The 27,565-nt window shown below is 38.9% G+C and overlaps 1 protein-coding gene across 8 annotated transcripts in view; it reads right to left on the reverse strand.

Moving 5' to 3' along the window:
- MPP7 (membrane palmitoylated protein 7) overlaps positions 1–27,565 on the reverse strand; it is a 265,984-nt gene that overhangs the window by 25,549 nt on the left and 212,870 nt on the right. For all 8 annotated transcript variants that reach the window (XM_021064727.1, XM_021064733.1, XM_021064732.1 and 5 more), the window contains one exon: positions 11,867–12,037. In XM_021064727.1, coding sequence (XP_020920386.1) covers positions 11,867–12,037 — 171 coding nt within the window. The remainder of the gene's footprint in view (positions 1–11,866; positions 12,038–27,565) is intronic.

Genomic DNA, 27,565 nt, shown 5'->3' on the forward strand with positions numbered 1-27,565 from the left:
ACTAGTTGTATACGAGGGAAATCCCATAAGACTATGTACTGACTTTTCAGCAGAAAATCTGCAGGCAGAAGGAAGTGAATGATATATTCAAAGTGATGAAATGAAAAAAAAAAAAAACCTATAATCAAGAATAGGCTATCATTCATATCTGAAGGAACAATAAAGAGTTTTACAGAGAAGCAAAGGCTAAAAGAGTTCAACACTACTATACCAACTTTACAAGAAATGTTAAAGGGATTTCTCTAAGCAGAAAAAAAAGGAAAAAAATCTCATTGGTTAAGGCAAACAAACAGTAAAGGTAGTAGATCAACACTTATAAAGCTGGCAGGAAGATTAAATGACAAAGTAGTAAAATTATCTTCATCCATAATAAGTAGTTAGGGGATATGCAAAAGATGTAAAATATGATGTCAAAAATATTAAATGTGGGAGAAAGGGGAGTAAAAATGCAGAGTTGTTATAATATGTTCAAACTTAAAATCAGCAACTTAAAATATTCCTTCATATATATATAGGTGGATAAATAAGAATCCCATGGTAACCACAATTCGAAAGTCTATAATAAATACACACAAAAAAGAGAAAGAAATCCAAACATAACCCTAAAGATAGCCATCAAATCAAAAGGGAAGAGAACAAAAGAAGAAAGAAACAAAAAATAATTACAAAAACAACCAGAAAACAGTTCATAAAATGGTAGCAATTTCAAAATTATCAATAATTACTTTAAATGCAAATGGACTATATGCTCCAATCAAAAGACATACAGTGGTGGAATGGATAAAAACAAGACCAGGGATTCCCATTGTGGCAAAGCAGAAACGAATCCAACTAGTAACCATGAAATTGCAGGTTTGATCCCTGGCCTTGCTCAGTGGGTTAGGGACCTGGTGTTGCCATGAGCTGTGGTGTAGGCCGCAGATGTGGCTTGGATCCCATGTTGCTGTGGCTGTGGCCGGCAGTTACAGCTCTGATTTGACTCCAAGCCTGGGAACCTCCATTTGCCACGGGCACAGCCTTAAAAAGCAAAAAAAAAAAAAAAAAAAAAAAAATTGTGTGTGTGTGTGTGTGTGCACGCTGCCTACCAGAGACTCACTCCAGATCTAATGGCTCATACTGACAGTGAGGGAGTAGAAAGAGGTAGTCTATGCAAATGGAAACAGAAAGTTGGGGTAGCAATACTTATGTGACTCAAAACAGACTTTAAAACAAGCACTGTAACAAGAAACAAGGAAGGATATTATATAATGATAAGAGGATCAATCCAGTAAGAGTAGATAAGTTATATATATATATGCAATGACATAGGAGCACCTAAACAAATAAAGCAAATATTAACAGACGTTAGGAAAAATGACAGTAACAGAATAATAGTAAGGGACTTTAACATCCCACTTAATATTAATGGACAGATTATTCAGAGAAAATCAGTAAAAACAGTGGCTTTAAATGACAGGTAAGGCTAGATGGATTTGATAGATATATAGAGAACATTCCACCCAAAAGCAGCAAAATATTCCTTTCAAGTGCACATGGATATTCTCCAAGATAGATCAGATGCTAGGCAACAAAACAAGTCTCAATAAATGCAAGAAGACTGAAAATTGTGTCAAGTATCTTTTCTAACCACAAGACTAAAAATCAATTACAAGACAAAAATTTTATATGCTACTTTTATTCAACATAGTATTGGAAGCCCTAGCCACAGCAATCAGACAAGAAAAAGAAATAAAAGGAATCCAAATTGGAAAGGAAGAAGTAAAACTGTCACTTTTGGCAGAAGACATGATACCATACTTAGAAAATCCTAGGAATAAACCTACCTAAGGAGGTAAAAGACCTGTTCTTAGAAATGTATAAGACATTGATAAAGAATTGAAGGTGACACAAACAGAGGGACAGATAAAATATGTTCATGGATTGGAAAAATTACTATTGTTAAATGACCATTCTACCCAAGAAAATCCACTGGTTCAGAATAATTGCTATTAAAATACCAATAGCATTTTTCACAAAACTAGAATGATTAATACTAAAACCTATATGGAAACACAGAAGAGTCTCAATATCCAAAACAATCTTAAGAAGAACAAAGCTGGAGGCATCATACTCCCTGATTTCAAACTATTCTACAAACCTGTAGTAATTTAAACAGGATGATCCTGGCACAAAACAGACACATACATCAATGGAACAGAACAGAGAACCCAGAAATAACCCATGCACGTATGGTCAACTAGTCTACAACAAAGGAGGCCAAGAATATACAAGGGGAAGAGATAGTCCCTTCAATAAATGGTGCTGGAAAAACTGGACAGCTACATGCAAAAGAATCAAACTGGACTATTCTCTCACACCATGCACAACAATAAATTCAAAATGGAATAAAGACTTAAATGTAAGACTTGAAAGTATAAAACTTCTGGAAGAAAACATGGGCACTACGCTCTTTGCCACTGGTCTTTGCAGTATTTTTTTTTTTTAATCTATCTCTATACACAAGGGACACAAAAGCAAAAATAAAGGGAACTACATCAAACTGAAAAGCTTTTGCACAAAAAAAGGAAACTATCAACAAAGTGAAAAGGCAGCCTACTGAATGGGAGAAGATATTTGCAAATGAAATATCTGGTAAGTGGTTAATATCCAAAATATACAAAGAACTCATACCACTAACTTTTTAAGCAACCTCCTTAAAAATGGGCAGAGGACCTGAATAGACATTTTTCCACAGGTGACATACAGATGGCCAACAACACATGAAAAGATGCTCAATGGCACTAATCACCAGGGAAATGCAAATCAAAACCAGAGATACCACATCATGCCTATTAGGATGGCTATCATCCAAAAGACAACCAATAACAAGTGTTAGTGAGGATATGGAGAAAAGGGAACCCTCATACACTGTTGGTGGGAATGTAAATTGGTACAGCTACTATGGAGAACAGTATGGAGATTCCTTAAAAAATTAAAGATAGGAGTTCCTGCTGTGGCTCAGCAGGTAAGTACCCAATGCAGTCTCCGTGAGTATGTGGATCTGATTTAGTGCATTAAGGATCTGGTGTTGGGGCAAGCTGCAGTGTAAGTCGCAGATGCTGCTCAGGTCCAGTGTTGCCATGGTTGTGGCATAGGCCAAGGCTGCAGCTCCAATTCTACCCCTTGCCTGGAACGTCCATATGCTGCAGGCGTGGCCATAAAAAGGAAAAAAATTAAAAACAGAGCTAGGATGTAATACAGCAATTTTCCTTCTGGATATTTTTCCAAAGAAAACAAAAATACTACTCATAAAGACGTATGTACCCTTATGTTCCCTACAGTTTTATTTCCAATAGCCAAGATAGGGGGGAAACCTGAGTCCATTGACAGATGAACAGATAAAGGAGAGGTGGTATGTAATACATACAGTGGAGTCTTACTCAGCCATAAGAATGAAACCTAGACATCTGCTACAACACAGAGAGTTGTATGCTAAAGTGAAATAAGTCATATGGTGAAAAACATATATAGTAGGATTTCGCGTACATGTGGAATCTAAAAATCAAAACAAATGAACAAACAAAACAGAAACACACCCAAAGGTACAGAGGACAAAGTGGTGGTTGCCAGAGGGAAGGGGGCTGGGTGGATAAGTGACATAGTTGAGGGAGATTAAGAGGTACCGAAATGCAGTAATAAAAATAAGTCATGGGGAAGTAATACACAGCATAGGGAATATAGTCAATAATATTATAATAACTTGGTATGGTGACAGTAACTGGACTTATCTTGGTGATCATTATGAAATGAAAAATATGGAATCAAAAAAATCAATTTATACTTTTTAAAAAGATTTTTCAAAAACTGGTAAATTCTCAGCCTTTATTTACATAGGACAACTTTGACATGTGACATAGGACAACTTTGACATGTGACATGTGACAACTTTTGACACAAATGCGCCAAAATCTGTTGAAATGACTGATTCATTATGCATGTAGTTATGAGAGGTTGAGTTGTTTTTATCCTCTTTTCAGATTTTCTTTTTCTTCCATGAATATAGGTAAAAGTTTGATTTATAATACATGTTTATATGTAGAAAACAAGAAATAAGTTTGTATTAGAATGCTAGTATATCTTTTATGTTAATCCATAAAGGTTTTTCACTCTGTAAACGGGACCCCCAACAGATCTACTTTAACAGACAAGTAAAATTAAAACTTTTAAAAGCTAAATAAATGAGTGAAGAAAGCATTAAGGCAGTAAAACCAGTGCCTGCAGTAGGACTTTGAAACTGAAAGAACGCTGAAACAATGCTTATGATCTTACACTTAAAAAAAAAAAAAAAAAAAAAAAAAAAAGGAGTTCCCGTCATGGCTCAGGGGTTAACAAACCCGACTAGCATCCATGAGGATGCAGGTTTGATCTTTGGCCTTGCTCAGTGAGTCAAGGATCCAGCGTTGCCCTGAGCTGTGGTGTAGGTCGCAGACGTGGCTCTGATCCTGCATTGCTGTGGCTGGGGTGTAGCCTGGCAGCTGTAGCTCCAATTAGACCACTAGCCTGGGAACCTCCATATGCCACGGGTGCAGCCCTAAAAAGCAAAAAAAAAAAAAAAAAAAAAGTGGCCACGCTCTACAACATTGCACTTTTTTGTTTTGTTTTTGTCTTTGTACTTTGAAGCATGAACCATCTACTCATTTATGTGTGTTAGCACAAATCCTGAGTTAATGAATAATTACTTACTAGAATAATAATGTATTACTACTGTGAAAATAATGTTTGAAACCAACGATAAGTGGTATTTTTTTTTTTAAATGACACTCATATAGTCCTGCAAAGAATTAGAATAAGGTAATTTCTATTTGAAAATGTACAGCATGGAATTTTTTGGGGTTACACCAAAAAAATGTGGACGTCCCTGGGCAGGGATGGAACACCACACCAGTACCCCAAGCCACAGCAGTGACAATGCTGGATCCTTAACTGACAGGCCACCAGGGAACTCCTCCAGCATAGAATTTAGTTGCAGTTTTTCTTAAGGCTGATGAGCATCAAATTGAATTTACTAATCTAAGTATGGATGTGGTACACTACACATAAAAGGTCACTATGCTAAAGATGAGAGTGTTCTGTTGTTAGAAGGAAACTTCTCAGAGAGAGAGAGAGGTTAAGTCAAGATTAGCCCAATTAGTTTTACCACACTATATATTCATGTAACAGTCATAATGTATTAAGGATAAAATTGATTTTTATTTATAATAAAAATATATTATGTCTAAAGATATATTATGTCTAATATACATTACATATAGGAAAGGAATCTGTTGCTCTGATCAAGTACTATTCACTTCTGCTACTGATCTTTGAACATGTTGGCACCGACATAAAAATGGCATATCATGTGGAAAGCTACTGACACAGATGTAGCTTTTACTGTGCGTTTTCCTTCAGTTTACCTGCACTGCTTAACAAGAGATTTCTTCCACATTTTTCCCCCAGGTATGTTCCAGTATTGGCCAGAAATCTCCAAGAATCCCCTGGAAGAGACGCATGCTACACAAAGTCTACTTACCACACTGGAACGCTACAGTATTTGTTACTCTGGGCATAACATAAAAACAATCATGCTATTATACCATCTTATAATGATCTTATAATGATCACATTAGTGGTTGGCTGGATTTTTGTGTTGGAGGGTGACACATCTGTTTATAAAACTCATTTTAAAGTTCCCCTGGAATCAAAACTACAGAAAAAAAATGTAGCAACTTAGCAGTTCATAACAAGCCCTGAGAGAGATTCTGATTTTCCTTCCCCTGTTGCTTTCTTAATGGAAGAAAAGGCAATCGCCTCAATTATTATGCTGATGTCAGAAGCAGAAGGAGGAGGAGGAAAAAAAGGAGGAAAAAGAGAAAGAGAAAAAAAAAAAAAAAAGGGAAACAGGAGTTTGTTGAAAGAGCATCATTTTCCAAAGCAGCTATTTACAAACTTAGACTAATTTAAGCCCTTGTCTCACTTCTAACTCAGGGGAATGACAAGAATGCAGCAAAATAAAACCATCCTCAGCTAAGTAGAAGGGAACATGGATAATTTCTTACTTAACAGTCTTCTCAAAAATGCAGCTTTTTCTGAGTTCCTGTCATGGCTCCGTGGTTAACGAACCCGACCAGTATCCATGAAGACATAGGTTCGATCCCTGCCCCTCGCTCAGTGGGTTAAGGATCTGGTGTTGCTGTGAGCTGTGGTGTAGGTGGCAGACATGGCCCTGATCCCGAGTGGCTGTGGCTGTGGTACAGGCCGGCAGCTACATCTCGGATGCGACCCCTAGCCTGGGAACCTCCACATGCCGCGGGTGTGGCCCTAAAAGGGCAAAAAATAAAAATAAGCAGCTTTTTCAATGAGGCTACCATGATCTTGACTCAAAATGGCAAACTCCCAAGTCCCCTGATTCAGCTCTGGTTTTACTTTCTTCTCTACCACTAATCACCCTCTACGGACAATACAATTGACCTTATTATTTATTACCAATTTATTACGAATATAATTTTTGTCTATTAGAAATGCAAATACCACGAGGGAAAAAACGTTTGTGTTACTCAATGATGAACTCGCGCCTAGAATGGTGCCTGGCACAGTGAGTGTGCCACACACATCCGCTGAATGAACACAACTGTGATTTATGCTGAGAAATTAAGACAGCATGTCAACGTGTGAGACAGACCCTAAAAAGCCAACTATGATTCTAACAAAGATCATTTTAACCTCTTATCTACAAGGATTATAATTTTAGAGCCATCACATGTTCATAGATCTGGTTATAACTTTGGGGTTTATAGCTGTCTATACGAAATGCTGCAGGATAGACTCTAATGCCTACAAACCTTCAATCAAAGTTCGACAAAAGCCATGTGGTTTCTAACACACGTATTAACATTTATACTGAGTCTTGAATGCTTGCTTTTCTCTCCGCTTTATGCGGGAGACTTTTTGTCATTAGGTTTATGGGAAAATGATGACAGTTAAACTACTTCCACGAAGCAGTCTTGAGACAACATACAAGATTCAGCACAAAAGAGTGCAGAAGAGAACTTCATGCTCAAGCTAGAAACGTGAAATATACAGAAAGAGTTATCATCAGTTTCCTCTTAGGTCTCACAACCAGACAGAACAAGTCACAAATTGTCTGACTCTGCACAAGATGACTTTCTGCTCTTGACCGGTGTAGGCTGTGATGTGTTTTAGTAGATTTTTAACACCAAAGCTTTTCCCCTGCCCCTCTCCCCTGCCCCCACCCCGCCGACACACAGATTATTTGACTTTATTATTTTACTTTTTAAAAAGTTAGGTTTCACTAAAGAAAAAACTTATGTAAAAAAGTATATGAAATGCTTAACACTGGCTTTAACACACTTTTTTGGAAAAATTTTTTTTTGGTGTTTTTTAGGGCCGCACTCGTGGCACATGGAGGTTTCCAGGCTAGGGGTCGAATTGGAGCTATAACCACCAGCCTATAACCACAGCAACGAGGGATCCAAGCTGCATCTGCGATCTACACCACAACTCACAGCAACGCCGGATCCTTGACCCACTGAGCCAGGCCAGGGATCGAACCTGCATCCTCATGACACTAGTCAGATTCATTTCCACTAAGCCAAGATGGGAACTCTGGAAAATACATTTAAAGGCAGAAGGGAATACAGCAGAAACTGTCACTGAGATGTTTTCATGTTAAAACGAGTCTTTGAAGAAGCACCTGTTCACAGTATGAAGAGGAAATTAACACTTCCGAACAAGACTCAAAGTTCACTGTCAGAGTTCCCTGGTGGCACTGTGGTTTAAAGATCATGCATTGTCAGTGCTGTGGCTCTAGTTATAGCTGTGGCATGGGTTTGATCCCTGGCCTGGAAATTTCCTCATGCCTCCAGTGTGGCCAAGAAAACAAAACAAAACAAACAAGAGTTCTCCACTGTCATATTTTTGCCATGTTAAGAACATGGCGTATTTTAACTTCTTGAAAATCAAGTAAAACCATGCAATATTATGGTAAAAATGAAGAGATTCTTCTGGGCAGCTCCTTAATGAGACTTATCTAACCTTTAAAGGTAAATACCATTATTCCTAGTGGCTCTGAGAACACTGGGAGAAAACAAACAAGGCTTGAGCCCCACAATGCTTCATCTCTTTCTGTCTTTGGTACATGTTACAGGATCCAGGAACTGCTTCCTAAACATACATTTTTACAGTCAGAGAAAGCAAACGTTTAATGCAGGAACAAGGAGAATTTCCAAAATCCCAGTCCACTGCTTGATTACCTCTTTCAGATGATAAACTGCTAAGTGATCTAATTTAACTTGTGTTTTGTTTTGCTTGGTTTTGTTTTTTTTTTTTTCTTTTTATGGCCACACCTGTGGCATATGGATGTTCCTAGGCTAGGGGTTGAATCTGAGCCGCATCTGAGTCCTACACTGCAGCTTGAGGCAACACCAGATCCTTAACCTACTGAGTGAGGCCAGCGATCAAACCCACATCTTCATGGACACTATGTTGGGTTCTTAATCCACTGAGCCACAATGGGAACTCCTTATTAAGTACTGTGAACAATGAGCTTCAAAATCAGCAGAGGCTTAGTCATATTTGAACATTTCATGTTTATCTTGCTCATATTTTTAGCTAATGTATAAAGGGCTACATTTTATGAAACAACCCAAATGTCCATTGACAGATGATTGGATTAGGAAGACGTTTTATATATACACATGGAATATTACTCAGCCATCAAAAAGAACAAAATAATGCCATTCACAGCAACATGGATGGAACTCGAGACTCTCATACTGAGTGAAGTAAGTCAGAAAGAGAAAGACAAATACCATATGATATCACTGATATCTTGAATCTAATATACAGCACGAATGAATCTCTCAACAGAAAAGAAAATCATGGAGTTGGAAAATAGACTTGTGGTTGCCTACGGGGAGGGGAGGGAGTGGGATGGATTGGGAGCTTGGGGTTAATAGATGCAGATTATTGCCTTTGGAATGGATTAGCAAGGAGATCCTGCTGTTAAGCACTGAGGACTATGTCTAGTCACTTATGACCGAACATGATAATGAGAGAAAAAAGAATGTGTGCATGTATGTGTAACTGGGTCACCATGCTATACAGTAGGGGGAAAATATTGTATAGGGGAAATAATAATAATAGAAAAAGAAACTTTAAAAATGCCAATAGTTAATAAATATTTATGAAGCTTATTCACAATATTTTCCTTTAAACACTAATATTCTATAATAAAATTTGATATGATACCAAAAAAAAAAAAAACAAAAACAAAAACAAACTTCAGAGCCAGGAATTAGTCTAAAGCTTTGGCATCATTTAGCCCTCAAACAACCTAGGAAGCAGGTGATCTTACTATCCTGGTTTTTCCTTCCTCCCTCCCTCCCTTTCTTTTCCTTTCTCTCTTTTTTTTTTCTCTCCCTTCCTCCCTCTCTCTCTTAATGGCCTTACCTGTGACATATGGATGTTCCTGGGCCAGGGACTGAATCTGAGCCACAGTTGGCCAGATCCTTTAACCCACTGTGCCAGGCCAGAGATGGAACCTGCGCCTCTGCAGGGACCTGAGATGCTGCAGTCAGATCCTTAATCCCACTGCGCCACAGTGGGAACTCCTGTCCTGGTTTTTTTATTTATTTATTTATTTATTTTTTTGTCTTTTTGCCATTTCTTGGGCGCTCTCGAGGCATATGGAGGTTCCCAGGCTAGGGGTCTAATTGGAGCTGTAGCCGCCAGCCTATGCCAGAGCCACAGCAAAGTGGGATCTGAGCCTCGTCTGCAACCTACACCACAGCTCATGGCAACACCAGATCCTTAACCCACTGAGCGAGGCCAGGGATTGAATTTGCAACCTAATGGTTCCTAGTCAGATTCATTAACCACTGCGCCATGACGGGAACTCCATGTCTGGTTATTTAGATGAAGAAACTGAAGCCAGAGACAATCCGAGAGGTGCAGGTGTTAGCCAGCTACTCAAGAGCAGAATTGGTAGGGCCTCAGCCTGTCCTACTCTAGAAGCCTGTTTCTAACCTCCTTACTGTTGACATTATCCTACCCTATATCATGGCATCTCACAGCCGGGGATTTCTCTAGGCAATGAACTCTAAATTTCTGATACCTCCAGCTGTGTCATACAGACAAGCAGGAGGTTTTCTAAGCAGGGACCACATTGAAGAAAGTGAACAGTGGGAAGCTCTTTAGAAAAGGCCAGTCCAGGCGTGGTGCAGTGGTTAACAAATCCGACTAGAAACCATGAGGTTGCGGGTTCGATCCCTGGCCTCGCTCAGTGGGTTAAGGATCCGGCGTTGCCGTGAGCTGTGGTGTAGGTTGCAGACTCGGCTCGGATCCTGTGTTGCTGTGGCTCTGGCGTAGGCCAGTGGCTACAGTTCTGATTAGACTAGCCTGGGAACCTGCATATGCTGCGGGCACAGCCCTAGAAAAGGCAAAAAAAAAAAAAAAAAAAAAAAAAAAAAAAAAAAGAAAAGAAAAGAAAAGGCCAGGCCACAGAAAGTCAAGGTGCGGTGGAGGAGGGAAGACACATCCTTATACTCAGTGACACCAGCTCAATGCGATTTCCCAATCTGCCCCTGTGCAGGCATTCCTCACTAGAAAGGTTTACGCAGCCTTCCTTTGGTGGAAACAAGGTTAAGACGTCCACATGAATTTGTCATTTTTATGTGATTTTCTTTCTCTATTTTTCACATAGAGATACAAGATATACTCCTTTGCTGGGTATAATATACAGTCTAACATGCCAAAAAGAGTAAGGCAAATATTTCCCATTATGTCTGTCCTGTTGTAATGCAAAAGTATGCACTTAAAGGAGTGCCACTGTGGCACAATGGGATCGGTGGAGTCTTGGAAGCTCTGGGACACAGGTTTGATTCCCAGCCCGGCACAGTGGGCTAAGAATTGGGCGTTGCTGCAGCTGTGGCTTAGGTCACAACTCTGGCTTGGATCTGATCCCTGGCCCAGAAAGTCCATATGCCATGAGGTATGGACTTAAAAAATTCTGCATTAATGAGAGCTCTCACAATGGCGCAGCAGGGTAAGGATCCAGCAATGTCTCTGAATTGCCCTGATATACTTAATACAGGGCAACAGTGTCTGCTTACAGGGCAATGGTGTCTGCTCTCTCTCCACCTACAAAGGGTCACTAAAACACCAATATCATGAGCACAAATGTCTTGGAAGTCTCCTCAATGCCATCTAAGGACCAAAAGACTAAAGAGTTCTTTTTATTTATTTATTCAGTCTTCTGTCCTTTTTAGGGCTGCTCCTATGGTATATGGAGGTTCTCAGGTTAGGGGTCTAATCAGCGCTGTCGTTGCAGGCCTGAGCCACAGCCACAGCAACGTCAGATCCGAGCCATAGCTGCAACCTACACCACAGCTCATTGCAACATCGGATCCTTAACCCAATGGAGCGAGGCCAGGGATCGAACCCACAACCTCATGCTTCCTAGTGGGATTCGTTTCCGATGTGTCACGACAGGATACTCCTAAAGATTTCGTTTTAGAGGCCACACAAAAGGGGTTCAAGATTTGGGTTGAATTGGAGCTGCAGCTGCCAGCCACAGCCACGGCCACTCAAGATCGAGCCACATCTGTGACCTACACCACAGCTCATGGCAATGCCAGATCTTTAACCAAATTAACAAGGCTTGGGATCGAACCAGCATCCTCATGGATATTAGTTGGCATGCTGAGCCACAATGACAACTCCAGCATGAGATTTTTTAGCTTGAAAACTTCCAGCATCCTGCTCTCTGAAGTTAAATTGTCACCATCTCGCTTATTTCCTCAACGTCACACACCAAACAACCACTTACCCACCAAGACGACGAGCCTGTACTTCTCATGAGTCTGCCGTCGATAGGGTGTCACCTCCTCGTAGGTGGGGATGTCAGCGGTGTCATACTGGTCACTCTTCTTGCACTCATACATGGATTTGTTTGTTTTCTTATCTTTCCTACTAAGACGGAAACTCCTCCTAAAACCAGCTGCAAATACAAAAAAAAAAAAAAAATCGTTTAGCAATTAGAACTAAAAAAATAGGATGCCCCTCTTCCCCCCCCAAAAAAAGAAAACACCCTCAAAGCTGGGCTGGATTTATTCACCATAATATCATGACAAGTACACTTAATAATAAAAGGAAAATTGATATTTCACAATTTCGTTAAAATAGCAATTGAGAAGAGAATCATCTAACATTTATAGCTATACCACAAATTTTATTTGGCTCAAAATCATAAAGAATTCTTTTCGTAAATCAGTAAGTAATATAACTATGTTATGAAATAAAATAAAGAGGTCAGAAATCTAAAGCAAAAATTTCACAGACTGATGAACACATTTGATAAGAAACTATAAAAACATTTTAAATATAAATGATGGCACCCAAAAAAATCAGGTACCTAGGAATAAACCTGACCAAGGAGGTGAAAGACTTATATGCTGAGAACTATAAAACATTAATCAAGGAAATTAAAGAGGATTCAAAGAAATGGAAAGATATTCCATGCTCCTGGGTTGGAAAAATTAATATTGTAAAAATGGCCATACTACCCAAAGCAATCTACAGATTCAATGCAATCCCTATTAAATTACCCAAGACATTTTTCACAGAACTAGAACAAACAATCCAAAAATTTATACAGAACCACAAAAGACCAAAGTAATTCTGAGGAACAAAAATCAAGCAGGAGGCCTAACTCCCCCAGACTTCAGGCAATATCACAAAGCCACAGTCATCAAGAGTGTGCTACTGGCACCAAAACAGACATACAGACCAATGGAACAGAATAAAGAACCCAGAAATAAACCCAGACACCTATGGTCAATTAATCCTTGACAAAGGAGGCAAGAATATAAAATGGTTCAAAAGACAGTCTTTTTAGCAAGTGGTGGTGGGAAAACTGGACAGCCGCATGTAAATCAATGAAACTGGAACACACCCTTACACTATGTACACAAATAAACTCAAAATGGCTTAAAGATTTAAACACAAGACACCATCAAACTCCCAGAAGAGAACACAGGCAAAACATTCTCTCACATTAATTTTACAAACATTTTCTCTGGTCAGTCTCCCAAAGCAACAGAAATAAAAGCAAAAATAAACCAGTGGGACCTAATTAAACTGACAAGCTTTTGCAAAGCAAAGGAAACCATAAAAACACCCCAAAAGACAATTTACAGAATGGGAGAAAATAGTTTCAAACGATGCAACTGACAAGGGCTTAATCTCTAAGATATACAAACGACTTGTACAACTCAACAGCAAAAAAACCAACAACCCACCGGAAAAATGGGCAAAAGACCTGAATAGACATTTCTCCAAAGAAGATATACAGATGGCCAACAAGCACATGAAAAAATGTTCAACATCACAGATTATTAGAGAAATGCAAATCAAAACTACTATGAGGTACCACCTCACCAGTCAGAGTGGATGGAACTAGAGACTCTCATACTAAGTGAAGTCAGTCAGAAAGAGAAAGACAAATACCATATGATATCATTTATAACTGGAATCTAATACATGGCACAAATGAACCTTTCCACAGAAAAGAAACTCATGGACTTGGAGAACAGACTTGTGGTTGCCAAGGGGGAGGGGGAGGGAATGGGATGGACTGGGAATTTGGGGTTCATAGAGGCAAACTATTGCCTTTGGAATAGATAAGCAATGAGATTCTGCTGTGTAGCACTGGGAACTACATCTGGTCACTTATGATGGAGCAGGATAATGTGAGAAAAAAGAATGTATATATGTATGTGAGACTGGGTCACCTTGCTGTACAGTAGAAAATTGACAGAACACTGTAAACCAGCTATAATGGAAAAAATAAAAATAATTAAAAAAATAAATACAAATGATGAATCTCCTCATCATAAACAGTAGAATACTTTATACTATATGCTAAGCGTAGCCTAATAACAAACCTGTAGCACAGACAGCATCTATTGTTAAATAAAAGGAAACTAAAGTTAGGAAGAGCGTGGTGTCAGTAGGCCTCTGCACAGATAAGGCTGTAGAACCAACCTGTCACTAAAAGCAAACTGTCATGAGACTTCAGGGGGTGAGTAAATGACCAAACCCATGGTTCTTTTTCTCTCACGTAAACTCTATGCTTTTATAATTTGAAGCCTATGGAAATTTGGAAATAAGTTTCAGAGCTCCAACTGTGTACTTTTATCAGTAGGTCATATGGTCTTTTACTAAAATAGCTTTTCAAGAATTTAAATAAATTTCCTACTTAAAGAGCCTCCTCCAGCTCACCACTATTTTTTGAAATGTTGGTTTTGGAGTTCCCGTCGTGGCGCAGTGGTTAACGAATCCGACTAGGAACCATGAGGTTGCGGGTTCGGTCCCTGCCCTTGCTCAGTGGGTTAACGATCCGGCGTTGCCGTGAGCTGTGGTGTAGGTTGCAGATGCGGCTCGGATCCCGTGTTGCTGTGGCTCTGGCGTAGGCCGGTGGCTACAGCTCCGATTTGACCCCTAGCCTGGGAACCTCCATATGCCGAAGGATCGGCCAAAGAAATAGCAGAAAGACAAAAAATAAATAAATAAATAAAAATAAAAAAAATAAATAAAATGTTGGTTTAAAACATTGAAGGCAAAAGTTCCTTATCTCAGTCAACTCCCATTTCATTTTGCTTCTATTGTTACATTTAGTTTCTACATCTTTTCTAGAAAAGTGATATTTGCCATATACACCATTTAAGAATTCTTGGCCTAATCAACCTTTTTTTTTAAAGAATGGCCACACCCACTGCATATATAAGTTCCCAGGGCAGAGATTGAGTCCAAGCTTCAGATGCATCAATGTGGGATCCTTTAACCCACTGAACTGGGCTGGAATCAAACTAGCACCCCTCCAGTGACCTGAGTTGTTGCAGTTGCATTCTTAACCCACTGTGCCACAGTGGAACTCCTAACCAACCTTTATACAGTCTCAAAATCCAGACTTCAAGGGAGAGAAAACAGTCTGCTTAATAAAACACAATATATGTTCTAAATCAGCTCTATAGTACAAAATGAAATGCAAGTATATTTTTGCATGTATAAAAACATCCTCTTTAAAGAGAATTTGACCAAACTTGATAAACAGAAAACTTTCTTTTTCTTTTTCTTTTTTCTTTTTTTGCCTCATGTCTTTTTAGGGCCACACCCATGACATATGGAGGTTCCCAGGCTAGGGTCCAATTGGAGCTGCAGCCACCGGCCTATACCACAGCCACAGCAATGCCAAATCCAAGCCAAGTCTGCAACCTACACCACAGTTCATGGCAACGCCAGATCTTAACCCACTGAGCGAGGCCAGGGATCAAACCTTCAGCCCCATGGTTCCTAGTCAGATTGGTTTTTGCTGTGCCTCAACGGGAACTCAAAAGAGAAAAAACTTTTTATAACGCAATAATGTAATAACTTATCTGTGTGAATTTTAGGGAACATAAAGTAAGTATTATTATTGGATTTAAAAGGTAATAATGCTCAGGTGTTCCTGCAGTGGTGCAGCAGAAACGAATCTGACTAGGAACCATGAGGTTGCGGGTTTGATCCCTGACCTCACTTAGTGGGTTAAGGATCCGGCATTGCCACGAGCTGAGGTGTAGATGGCACACTTGGCTCGGATCTCATGTTTCTGTGGCTGTGGTGTAGGTCAGCAGCTGTAGCTCCAATCTGACCCCTAGCCTGGGAACCTCTACATGCTACAAATGCAGCCCTAAACAACAACAACAAAACAAATTTTAAAAAGTGATAGTGTTCAAAATAAAGGCAATATTAAAGAACAGTTATCAATGAGTATGGAATTATATCAATCAACTTATGAACCTTTTACCAATCAAGGTATTAAGATATTAAGAACAGAGTAATAAAGTTTGTCTGATAATATACTCCTGTGGCCCTCTGGGTGATTCTGAGGAGACACATGGACTATTAGAGGGAAAAGATTTACAAAGAATTTGAAACAAGACAATTGCTCTAAGCACTCCCATCAAAGGCAAAAGGGAAAAGGCAAACAGGCTAAATAGTGAAGCATGTTATTTATTTATGTATTTTGGTCTTGTGGTTTTCTTTCCTTCCATACACTGTACCCGTAGCACATGGAAGTTCCCTCCCAGGCTAGAGGTCAGATCAAAGCTGCAGCTGCAGCCCTACACCACAGCCACAGCAACACCAGATTCGAGCCACATCTGCGACCTACACCACAGCTCATGACAAAGCTGAATCCTTAACCCACTGAGAGAGGCCAGGGATTGAACCCGAGTCCTCACGGATACTAGTCAGATTCGCTACTGCTGAGCTGCAACTAGAACTCCAGAAACGTAGTGCCATTGTCTAACAGAAATGAGATTCCAGGGAAGAAGAAGGGGAAAGATGCCACCTAGTCCTAGGATGAAGAAAAGATGGGCAGATTCTAAAATCTGCAGAGGGAAGTCAAACGTCTGTGGCAAGGATCGGGGGACAAGGTGATTATGTTTTGTTTCTTTGTTTCCTAATATCCTGGGAAAGACTCAGAACCTGGGAAAAGAACCTGTCAGATCCGCATCCTCACAACTCTTCCCCAGGGGAGCCAAGTCCCACAAGCTTTCCCACTCAGGCCAAGACCAGAGGGGGCCAAACCTGGGGAACATGCAGGCTTTACCACTGACTTTTGTTTTTTTTGGGTTTTTTGTTTTTTTTTTTTTTGCACCCCACCCCTGCCACTGACTTTTTGAAAACTTCTCTAAGGCTCAGTTTTAAAATAAGGATAATCCGAGGGAGTCACTTAATCTGTTTCTTAAGATCCATGATATAATAATCTGTGTGAATGTAACTGTGTTTAAATATATGTATTTTATTCTGTAAAAAAAATTAAAATTAAAATTAAAAAAATTTTAAAAATTTAAAAATAAAATGAGGATAATCCTATGGACACCTCAAAGGGTTATTAAGGATTAAATGACTAAGGTGAAGCACCAGGCCTGATGCCTGGCAGGTGGTAACACCGACCCTCACTAGGCACAGATAAGGTCGGGGTCATTTTCCCACCCAGCTGTACCCAGAAGGCAGGGGCGTGCTGTCCTGCCTGTGTTCCCATGGTGCATGGCCAGCAAGAATGGGCACCTAAGTTTTTAACTGGCTAATGCTATAAAAGACACAAAGTATTAAAATTAAAGCCAGACTGAAATATATTCAAGATTAAAATACCTTACTGGGAGTTCCCATTGTGGTTCAGTAGAAACCTGACTAGTATCCATGAGGACTCAGGTTCAAACCCTGGCCCCACTCAGGGGGTTCAGGATCCAGCGTCATCGTGAGCTGTGGTGTAGGTAGCAGGCAAGGCTCAGATCTGGTGTTGCTGTGGCTGTGGTGTAGGCCAGTGGCTACAGCTCCAATTCAAACCCTAGCTTGGGAATTTCCACCGCCGCAGGTACGGCCCTAAAAAGACCAAAAGAAAAAAAAAAAAACAATTAAAAAAAAAAAACTTATTAAAGTAGCAAGGCATTTTTCAAGAAACAAAAACAGAAAGATGGAATTATACAAACTACACTTCCATTTTTTAAGATACTCTTTCTAGGTTTGTGTTCTTTCTGTTCTTTTATTTAAAGGGCATTCTTCCCCCAGTCCTCCTTTTTTTAAAATTTTTTGGCTGCCCTGCCACATATGGAGTTCCTAGGCCAGCGATCAGACCTGAGCCACAGCTGCAACCTACACCATAGCTGCGGCAACCCCAGATCCTTAACCCACTGTGGTGGGCCAAGGATCGAACCTGCATCCCAGTGCTCCAGAGACACTGTCGACCTATTGTATCCCAGGGGAACTCCTGTCCTTTATTTACAAGCCTTTCCTCCCCGGACATACATACCCATGTGTTTCATTTTTATACCACACAAGACATATGTGCCCACACATACCATCCATATATGTGCATACATAGAGTCAGAAAACAAGAAAAATCCCCAACCAGGAACCAATAAAACAGCCAAAACAGAAGCTGTGACAGAAGGGGTGAAATCCAGGGTATGTACTTGTCTCTCAAATAAAAACAAAGGCAAAAGAAAACCAGCAGCCTGAGGTCATCGTGCACTTGACCTGCTGTTCAAGGCAGCACAGAGGCTGTGATTTGCAGGCTCCAATGACATAATGACAGATGGGTCAGCACACCCTGGTGAGTCTAAGTGTTCAGGAGAAGGGCCTCTGCATCAGGAAAAGAGGTAAGTTCTGGCCTCCAGATCTTAGGTGGTTCTCTTTTTAAAAGGAAGACCAAGAATGTGGACTTAAACTGAAAGCAGGGCTCTTTCCAATAAAGGTGAGTAACTAACCTAGAACCTACTTAATTCTAGCTCATATTCAATGCACAAGTCTTAGCAAGAGTTGGCTTTAAAAAGAAGGAAAAAGAAAGAAGCAGGAACAAGGAATCTGGAGTAAGGGAAAGGTTTCACACAAAATATTTTTTTCCTTATAGTTCACATTTTTGTAATTTATAATTGGCTCAACATTTTTATGGATAGGCTTTTGCCAGGGCTCTTACCCACAGCTGCTAGAGATTTCTGTTTTTTCTTTTTCTTTTTTTTTTTTTTTTTTTGAAGGAATAGCACAGTTTACTTTATTACAATGGGCAAGTGGCTTTAAGACAGCAGCTGTACATCAGCCCCCTGAATCACAAGGAGACGCATTTTTAGTTTTTAATTGATGTATAGTTGATTTACAATTTGTTTTGTTTTGTCTCTTGTCTTTTTTAGGGCCGCACTTGTGGCACATGGAGGTTCCCAGACTATGGGTCTAATCAGAGCTGTTGCTGCCGGCCTATGCCAGAACCACAGCAACATCAGATCTGAGCCACATCTGCGATCTACACCACAGCTCACGGCAATGCCGGATCCTCAACCCACTGAGCAAGGCCAGGGATCGAATCCACAATCTCATGGTTCCTAGACAGATTTCGTTTCCACTGCACCACAGTGGGAACTCCTGATTTACAATGCTGAGTTCATTTCTGCTGTACAGCAAAGTGACTCAGTTATACACATATACACATTTTTTTAAATATCCTCTTCCATTGTGATTTATCTCAGGAGACTGAATATAGTTCCCTGCACTCTACAGTAGGATCTTGTTGTTTATCCATCTTATATACAATAGTTTGCATTTACTAACCCCAAACTCCCAGTCCATCCCACCTGCACGCCCCTCTGCCCTGACAACCACAAGTCTGTTCTCTTGGTCTGTGAGTCTGTTTCTGTTTTGTAGATGTGCTCATGTGTGCCATATTTTAGAAACTACATATAAGTGATACCATATGTTTTTGACTTTGTCTGACTTAATCCGCCTAAGTATGATAATCTCTAGGTCCATTCATGTTGCTATAAATGGCATTTTAAATTCTTTTTTGATGGTTGAGTAGTATTCCATTGTATATATTTTAACCACATCTTCTTTACCCATTCTTCTGTCAATGGACATCTGGATTGTTTCCATGTCTTGGCTACTGTGAATTGTGCTGCTATGAACACAGGAGCGCATGTATTTTTTCTAATTATAGTTTTGTCTGGATAGATGCCCAGGAGTAGGATTGCTGGATCAAATGGCAATTCTATTTTCAGTTTTTTGAGGAACCTCTATACTGTTTTCTAGTGACGGTACCAATTTACATTCCCACCAACAGTGTAGGAGGGTTCCCTTGGCTCCACACCCAAAGAAGATACTTCTTATCTCATATTTGCCAGCAGGAATAATTTACAATGATGTGTTAATCTCTTTAGTTGTGGAGTTGTGTTTAATTTTTTTTTTTATTGTAAAAGACATTTAAGTTGCTTGTTATCTGCTCATTTCAAGAAAACAGCAAACAACATCCCTGTAGGTTCCTGTGACCCTATGTCACTGGTGACTTCATTGGGGCAAACTGCAAGAAGCTTGATAGAGCTGGTCCAAAGATTACTCAGGTGGTTTAGCAACGATGGACACTTCCACCAGCAGCAAGTACCACTTCCTGTTGTACCATTCGCTCATCCAAGGATGTCCAATCACTTTAAGATTTTTGGTGAAAACTGTCTAACATTTCACTTTAACTGTTAAAGTCAAACTTTTTTCCATATTTATTACTCATTTGCATTTACTTCTGTTAATTGTTGGCGAATACACGATGATCATTTTTTGACTGGGGTCTTTAGAGATTTATACACATGTGTGCATCTTTTAAGGTTACAGCCCTTGGCCCTACTGGTTGCAGAGACTTCCTATGATTTTCAATTTTCCTTTTCAAAGAAATTTTAAAGGTTTATGTATTTGAATCTATGAATTTTTCTTTGTAGCTTCTTCCACTGCTTTTATACTTTCCTAGCCTTGAATCTGATAAATACCCAAATTTTCTTAAATTAAAAAAAAAAAAGGTTTCTTGGCTTTACACTTGATTTTTTAAAATCCCGCCTGGAATGAACTCAGCTGTGATTACGAGATCAAGCTTGTGAGGAGAGGCTGTATCTTTACAATTTTCTGAATACTTAACCAATGGCCCCAGAAATACCGAACCATCTTTTTGGTCTTTGTATTTCTACATATTTTGTACTGAGGCACCAGATAGTTGCTTAGGAGGTCATGACCAAAAAAAGGTGAGTGTGAGTTTAGATCGTTCCCCGATTAATAACATCAATACCAAAACAGCAGAAGCAGTAGTGGCGGGAAAGGGTACTCGTTGAGAACCTACTTACATGACAGACGCCGTGGAACGTGCTTTACATGGATGAGTCATTTAATTCTCACAGCAACCAGTGGGGCAGGCATGACAATCTACAGGTTTAAGGAACCCTTCTTTTGGTGTCATAAAAAGAAAACAACTGTCAGCCTTGGATCAAATATTAAATGATGAAAGAAAGTCAAGAAGAAAGTTTGAAATGTTATTCTATGCACATAGATGTTTAAGAGAAAAACTGGTAAGCTTTGAGTACGTTATGAAATAAATTCATAGGGAAAATTATATAAAGAGAAGCAGCAGTTTAATTTAGGGATGAAAATGTGTGAACTTTTTCTGTTAGAAGACATTTTTCAAATATAATTAAATATACTTTGATACTCCTCTGTATTTAAGGTGATGTGTAAAAAGCAAAATATATATAAAAGAGTGTCACTGCCCTCAAAGACTTCCTGACCTACTGGGAAAGAGAAATTATTCCAAATACCTATAATTTATGGGTATTCACAACACAGACTCATGAGCAGAAACGAAGATTTTTAGCAAGTACTTCTAATCTGGTTTGACCTTGACAGTTCTCTTAAGTAAAAAAAATAAAACCAGGCAGTTACGATCTAGTTATTTTCAAAGCTACTTTACTATATTTATTGATATAATACCAGTCAGCAAGAGTATTAACTTTAATGCTTATGAATGTAAATTAAGAATCATGTGGTATTAAAATTAGCTTCAAATTGCAGATAAGTATTATGCTTACCCTATCCTATAATTTCATATGTTAGTGATATTTTTAACCATAAAAAAGCATGAAGCATCCAAAATATACAGAAGTATGGGAATGATTATGAAATTCTTTTTCAAAGCAATGGCGCTCAAGCTGCTAAAATCATAATTATAAAACTATACCACACCATTAGAAATGCAGTTGATAATATAATCATAAATGGAAAAAATTGGACATATACAATAGTCATAGTTACCCTATGAGTTTTACTAATAGAAAAATTGGTATGGATACAGAAATATTTTTTAAAGTATAAAAGCAGACAATGATCATTCTAGGGAGAGAGGGCTGTGGGCAGCTAGTTTGTCCCATTGCTTTCCATAATGTTATATAATTTTTACAATGTAAAAAAACCCCACGAAAACACCAGACAACTGAAATCCAGCATCGGTCGATATATGTGTGTGGTTACATCAACATACAACAGAAAATACGTTTTGACTACGTCTCAGAAGCAGGTTCTAGACCTCTGCATTGTGAAATGGTTATGGCAATCAAGTTGTTATATTCTCAAAGGTTAGAAAGAGCCGATACATTAAAAATACTTAAAAAGGAATGAAAATAAAAACCGTGAAAAATTTTGTTAATGAGGCTATGGTATAAAAACTAGCAAAGGTCAAGGAAGATGAAGAGAGAACCAGCAGTCTCCTGAGAAGATGATAAATGAAAAGCAGTCTGAGTTTGGAAAACTTACAACCAAACTAATACAACTGAAAAGAATTTTTTTTTTTTACATCAGATATTGTTATTATATTCTTCAAATCCCATAAATACCTTCCATGTAAACTTTTATTAACGTCAGTATTTATCATTTTAAGGATCTTACTTTGTCATAAAATTTTGGCATTTCTGATGACATTTTAGAAAAAAAAAATACAGGACCATTTTATGGACAGGTATCTCCATTCACACAAAAGGTCTTCCCCTCCAACAGAGTCAAGGTAAGTCACCACCAACACTAACAGCCTCAGAAATCCCACTTGCAGAGGAGAATGGGACCTGCCTTTCTTGTTACAAGAAAATAAATACTATTGCTACCGCTGGGACTTTTCAAATGTGACAGTTTCCATCTTTGGTTATGCTGCTTTTCTGCAACCAATCTGGTCTAAGAACATCTGATATTATGCATTCCCAATGCTTTTAGGAATATAAGCTTTTATTAAGTTAAATTCTACAGATGTGTGCAGACAGGAAAAGAAGAGTTTCAGTGAAACCTGCCTGCACCATAACAGAACAGTATTTGAAAATAGGCACCCCCAAAATTAGAGATTTATAAAAAGACCTACTCTGAAATTCGTAATTTCTTAAGCATTTACTTGATGCAAACACAGTAAAAAACAAAAACAAAAAACAAAAAACTGCTTAGTTTATTAAAAAGAAGGTAAAAATAAATATTTAATTTTTTTCTCACCTTAAATATACTAAGATGTGCTTTTTTAAAAAAATTGTGAGAACTACCAAAAACATTGTATTAAACAGTTTTTGGGGGTTTTTTTGCATCTTACAATAACGGCTTAATTTGACCAAGTAAATACTGAATGAGTTCAATGGGTACTTTAATTACAAGAAAGAGAAAATATTCATATAAATGAACTTTTAAAGAAGGCTAAAACAACAAACCAACTCATGTAGATATTAATAAAAACTAAACAGCTGGAAAATATTATATACAACATTAGACTCCTGACAACAAAGTGTTGAAAATTTCCATTACAATAAACTTTTTAAATATAATGCCAATCTTGTTATAATGGTATAAATCATTGCAGACATGTTAAGAACTATGCAGTAACATGATGCCAGGACAAATTATTGAAGTGATGCTTCCATGGTATGCCAATCATAATTATCCCGAAGACAAAGGAGGATAATTAAGAACAGCTTAAAACCACAAACAAGTGAAAATCTGGGGAGGAGGTTTAAATTGAAAAGAAATGCCAACACCAAACTATAAAAGAAGGTGGATGAATCACCTTCTATAGCCACCTTATAAAAGTGTCAAGAAAAAAAATCAAAGAAACATGATTATCATGAATTATATTAACTAACCATACATATACTAATTTTTTGTATGTTAAGGGGGAAAAGGTTTTTGAACAAACTAACAGAAAATTCACCTCTGGAATGTCACAGGTACAAAGTTGCTCTGAGTATAAAGAAAAGTTCAAATGCCATAAATACCCTTGAATCTTTCAGCTCATCTCCAGCTACAGATAAAAATGGCAACTCCAAAGTACTTCATGAAATCATAGAAACTAATATTAAATATCAATTTGCAATTTCCAAGAAAAAAAAATCGCCTAGGTCTTAAAAAGTTTTCCTGATACCATCGACAATTTATTTTTAAAGCAAAGCACAGCATCACCATTACAGAAAAAAGAAAAAAAGAAAAAAGAAGAAACCATATGAGAATTTAATCTTCTTCCAGCCAGCTAATAAAGAAATGAGTTCTTACTTATTCTTTCAAAATTAGGAGAAATTACAGTATGCGCACATAAAAATGGATATAAAAATATAATTCTAAAAAGGGGAAAAATTGGATTTGAAATTTTAATGTATTTTTTTTTAAAAGTTGCATCTATGCAACCTAAAATCCTCCAAGCAAGGAATGGTTTCTTTCTGTCAGAGAAAATATTTCCAAGTAGTATTCCAGACATGTTGAGATTACGCAGAGTTCTTTTTTATTCAAGAAAGAACCTCTACCACTTTTGAAAAAATGCTTCTAAATGTTCACTTTGCATAAATTTTTTTTGGAAAAATATGAAGGCAGTATATTTTGACATAGCTGTACTTACCTATATAACATTCCTTAATAAAATGACTGAACATTGGAACAAATGGGAACTTTTGCTAGATTTATAAAACGCGCAGTGTAACTTGAGGATCACTGGTACTTAAACATAGAAGAAATAAGAAACAGGATTAGGAAGAAACACAGACGTAGAGATGGGTAAACGGTAACTTTGAAAAGAAATAACAGCACATGGACAGGTTTGTTTTTATTGAGCTTTACGGTAAACACTTTAGTTAAATACAAAGAGCCGTCTTAACTTACAGAAGTCCCAAAACTGATCTTGTTTTAAAAGAATGCATGAAGTGCTCCAGCAAAGGCAGAAGTGGAGAAAAACTGATGATTTTTCAGGAGATCATGTGCAAGAAATTAGGTTTGAAGACAGATGCAAGATAAGCACTGCTTTAAGAGTCGTTTATAACACAATTTCTGTAATGAATTAACCAGAGAAAAATCACTCTGTAATTCTCACCAGTGTTAAAAAAAAAAAATCACTCTTTATAGGAAATACTTTGCGTTGTAGGAGGAAAGAAGAAGCATCTTTGAAGTTTGTTATTCTATCACTGAGACGCATTCACCCTTTGGAAGCCAACATACACACACACATACACACACACACAGACCAAATGCACACTAACTTTCACACTGTCCACCAAAGCTAAAGAAGGGTGTCAAGGGCTTATAGGAGGAAATGAATTACTCCTAATAATTCATCTGTGTGATATGTGTATATATGTGAGTGGATATATAATTGTGTGTATACCTGCATATATACATATTTTTTCTTTTTCTTTTTTTTTTAGAGCCGCAGCATATGGAGGTTCCCAGGCTAGGGGTTGAATCGGAGATACAGCTGCCAGCCTACACCACAGCCACAGCAACGCCAGATCCCCAACCCCCTGAGCAAGGCCTGGAATCAAACCCACAACCTCATGGTTCCTAGTCAGATTCATTTCTGCTGCACCACAATGGGAACTCCCAGTCGAATCTCTTTTTATTGATACACACCCTGATCTTTAAGAAATGTAGTATGGTACAAACCAGTAAGAATCCTATGACCCAGTGGACATTTACATCAGTGATGACTCATTAAATATGACTTTAAGATAAAATTTTTTTTTTTTCTATTTTGGCTGCCTCATAGCCTATGGCGTTCCCAGGCCAGGGATCAGATCCGAGCCGAAGTTGCAACTGACATCCAAGCCACAGCTCGGACTTACAGATCTGAGCCATAGCTGTAGGAACACTGGATCCTTAACCCACTGTGCCAGGCTGGGGATTGATCCTGCAACCTGGTGCTGCAGAGACGCCGCCAATCCCATTGCTTCACAGTGAGAACGCCCAAGATATAATTCTTATATAAACAGACATTCAATTCTTGGAGTGTTACAATGTTATTTGTTTCAACAGAGTCAAATTAGATCACTTTAAACATGGAACCTGTTTTTTAAAAATGTAACTGGTTATTAGGGAAAGGGGATACTTACACATGTTGTTTTGAGCTTAATTTTGTGCACATCAAAGAAAGTGAAAATAGTCAAATGTGTTCACTGGGCCGCCTGCCTGATTTAAAGTGACAGCTGCCACAGGTCTACCTTGCCTGGGCCGTCCCATTTGGATCCAAGAGTATTCTGTCTGTTTTTCCTTTCCTCCTGCGGATTCAGGAGATACAGTGTGGAAAGAGAGGAGGGGCAAGGGTAAGGTTCTAAAATAAGCCAGGGTCTCAGAAACCCTTCTATTTAAGTAAACAGTCCTTGGAAAAGACATCTTGAGAGTGTCCCAGAGAGGTCCTAGAGCTGGAAAAGGTGTCCTATGCTGGGGATGGATGAATGCAGGTCCATCACGAGGACATGGATGCTCTTTAAAACCTGGGCACTAGGTCCTGCCTGTGAAAGCAGTGGTGGAGGCTGGGACCTGATGTCACCGAAATACTATGGTTGTTTCAAATGACAAGAAGAAAGGGACTAAAATGCCACCGATCCATTCCATTTTGTTGATTTGCACGGTTTAAATTACTTTTTTTTGGAGTTCGCTTCATGGCTCAGAGGTTAATGAACCTGACTAGGATCCATGAGGATGCAGGTTCGATCCTTGGCCTCGATCAGTGGGTTAAGGATCTGGCATTGCTGTGGCTGTGGTGCAGGCTGGCGGCTACAGCTCTGATTCGACCCCTAGCCTGGGAACTTCCATAAGCAGTGGGTGTGGCCCTAAAAAGCCAAAAAAAAAAAAAAAATTACTTTTTTCCCCCTCTTCTTTTTAGGGCCGCAGCAGCATATGGAAGTTCCCAGGCTAGGGGGTCGTCCAAAAGCTATTTATCAGTCATCTGTTGATCAGTTTCGGGACTTCTGTAAGTTAAAACTGTTCTTTATACTTAACTAAAATTTTACCGTAAAATTCAATAAAAACAAAACGGCCCATGTGCTGTTATTTCTTTTAAAAGCTACTATTTACCCACCTCTACATCTGTGTTTCTTCCTAATCCTGTTCCTTATTTCTTCTGTGTTTAAGTACCAGTGATCCTCAAGTTACACTGCACGTTTTATAAATCCACAAAAATTCCCATTTGTTCCAACGTTCAGTCATTTTATTACGGAATGTTATATAGGTAAGTACAGCTATGTCAAAATATATACTGTTGATCAGCTCCTATGGGTTAGGTGTTTTACTTACATCTTTGCATTTTATCTTATTTCATTCAATGGCCTGGCCAGAATGGTAGAGTCAGGAAGGCAGGGCTGGGCTCGGATCCGAGGTCTGTTTCATGTCCAAACAATGCATTCACTCTCTCATTTTTTTCTGGCACATCCATAGCATATGGACGTTCCCAAGCTAGGGGTCCACCTGGAGCTGCAGCTACAGGCCTACGCCACAGCCCCCGCAAGGTGGGACCTGCACTGCATCTGTGACCGACACCACAGTTCAAGGCAATGCCAGATCCCTAACCCACTGGGTAAATTCGTCCTCAATGCAATGATTCCCATAGATATATTTAAAGCAGAAAAAGAGATCAGATGGAGAATGTGATGGTTAATCTTATGGGTCAAACTGCCTGAGCCACAGTGCCCAGGCGTTTGGTCAAACATTATTCTGGATGTTTCTGGTGAAGGTGTTTCTTGGATAAGGTTAACATTAGATCAGCAGACACTGAATAAAGCAGATTATTCTCCATAATGTGGGTGGGCCTCACCTAGTCAGTTGAAGGCCTTAGTTAAAAAAAAGATGAACCCCTCCTGAGCAAGAGAGACTCCTGCCAGCAGACTGCCTTTGGGCTCAA

The sequence above is a fragment of the Sus scrofa genome, chromosome 10 (genome assembly GCF_000003025.6).
Source record: "Sus scrofa isolate TJ Tabasco breed Duroc chromosome 10, Sscrofa11.1, whole genome shotgun sequence".
NCBI classification, from domain to species: domain Eukaryota; kingdom Metazoa; phylum Chordata; class Mammalia; order Artiodactyla; family Suidae; genus Sus; species Sus scrofa.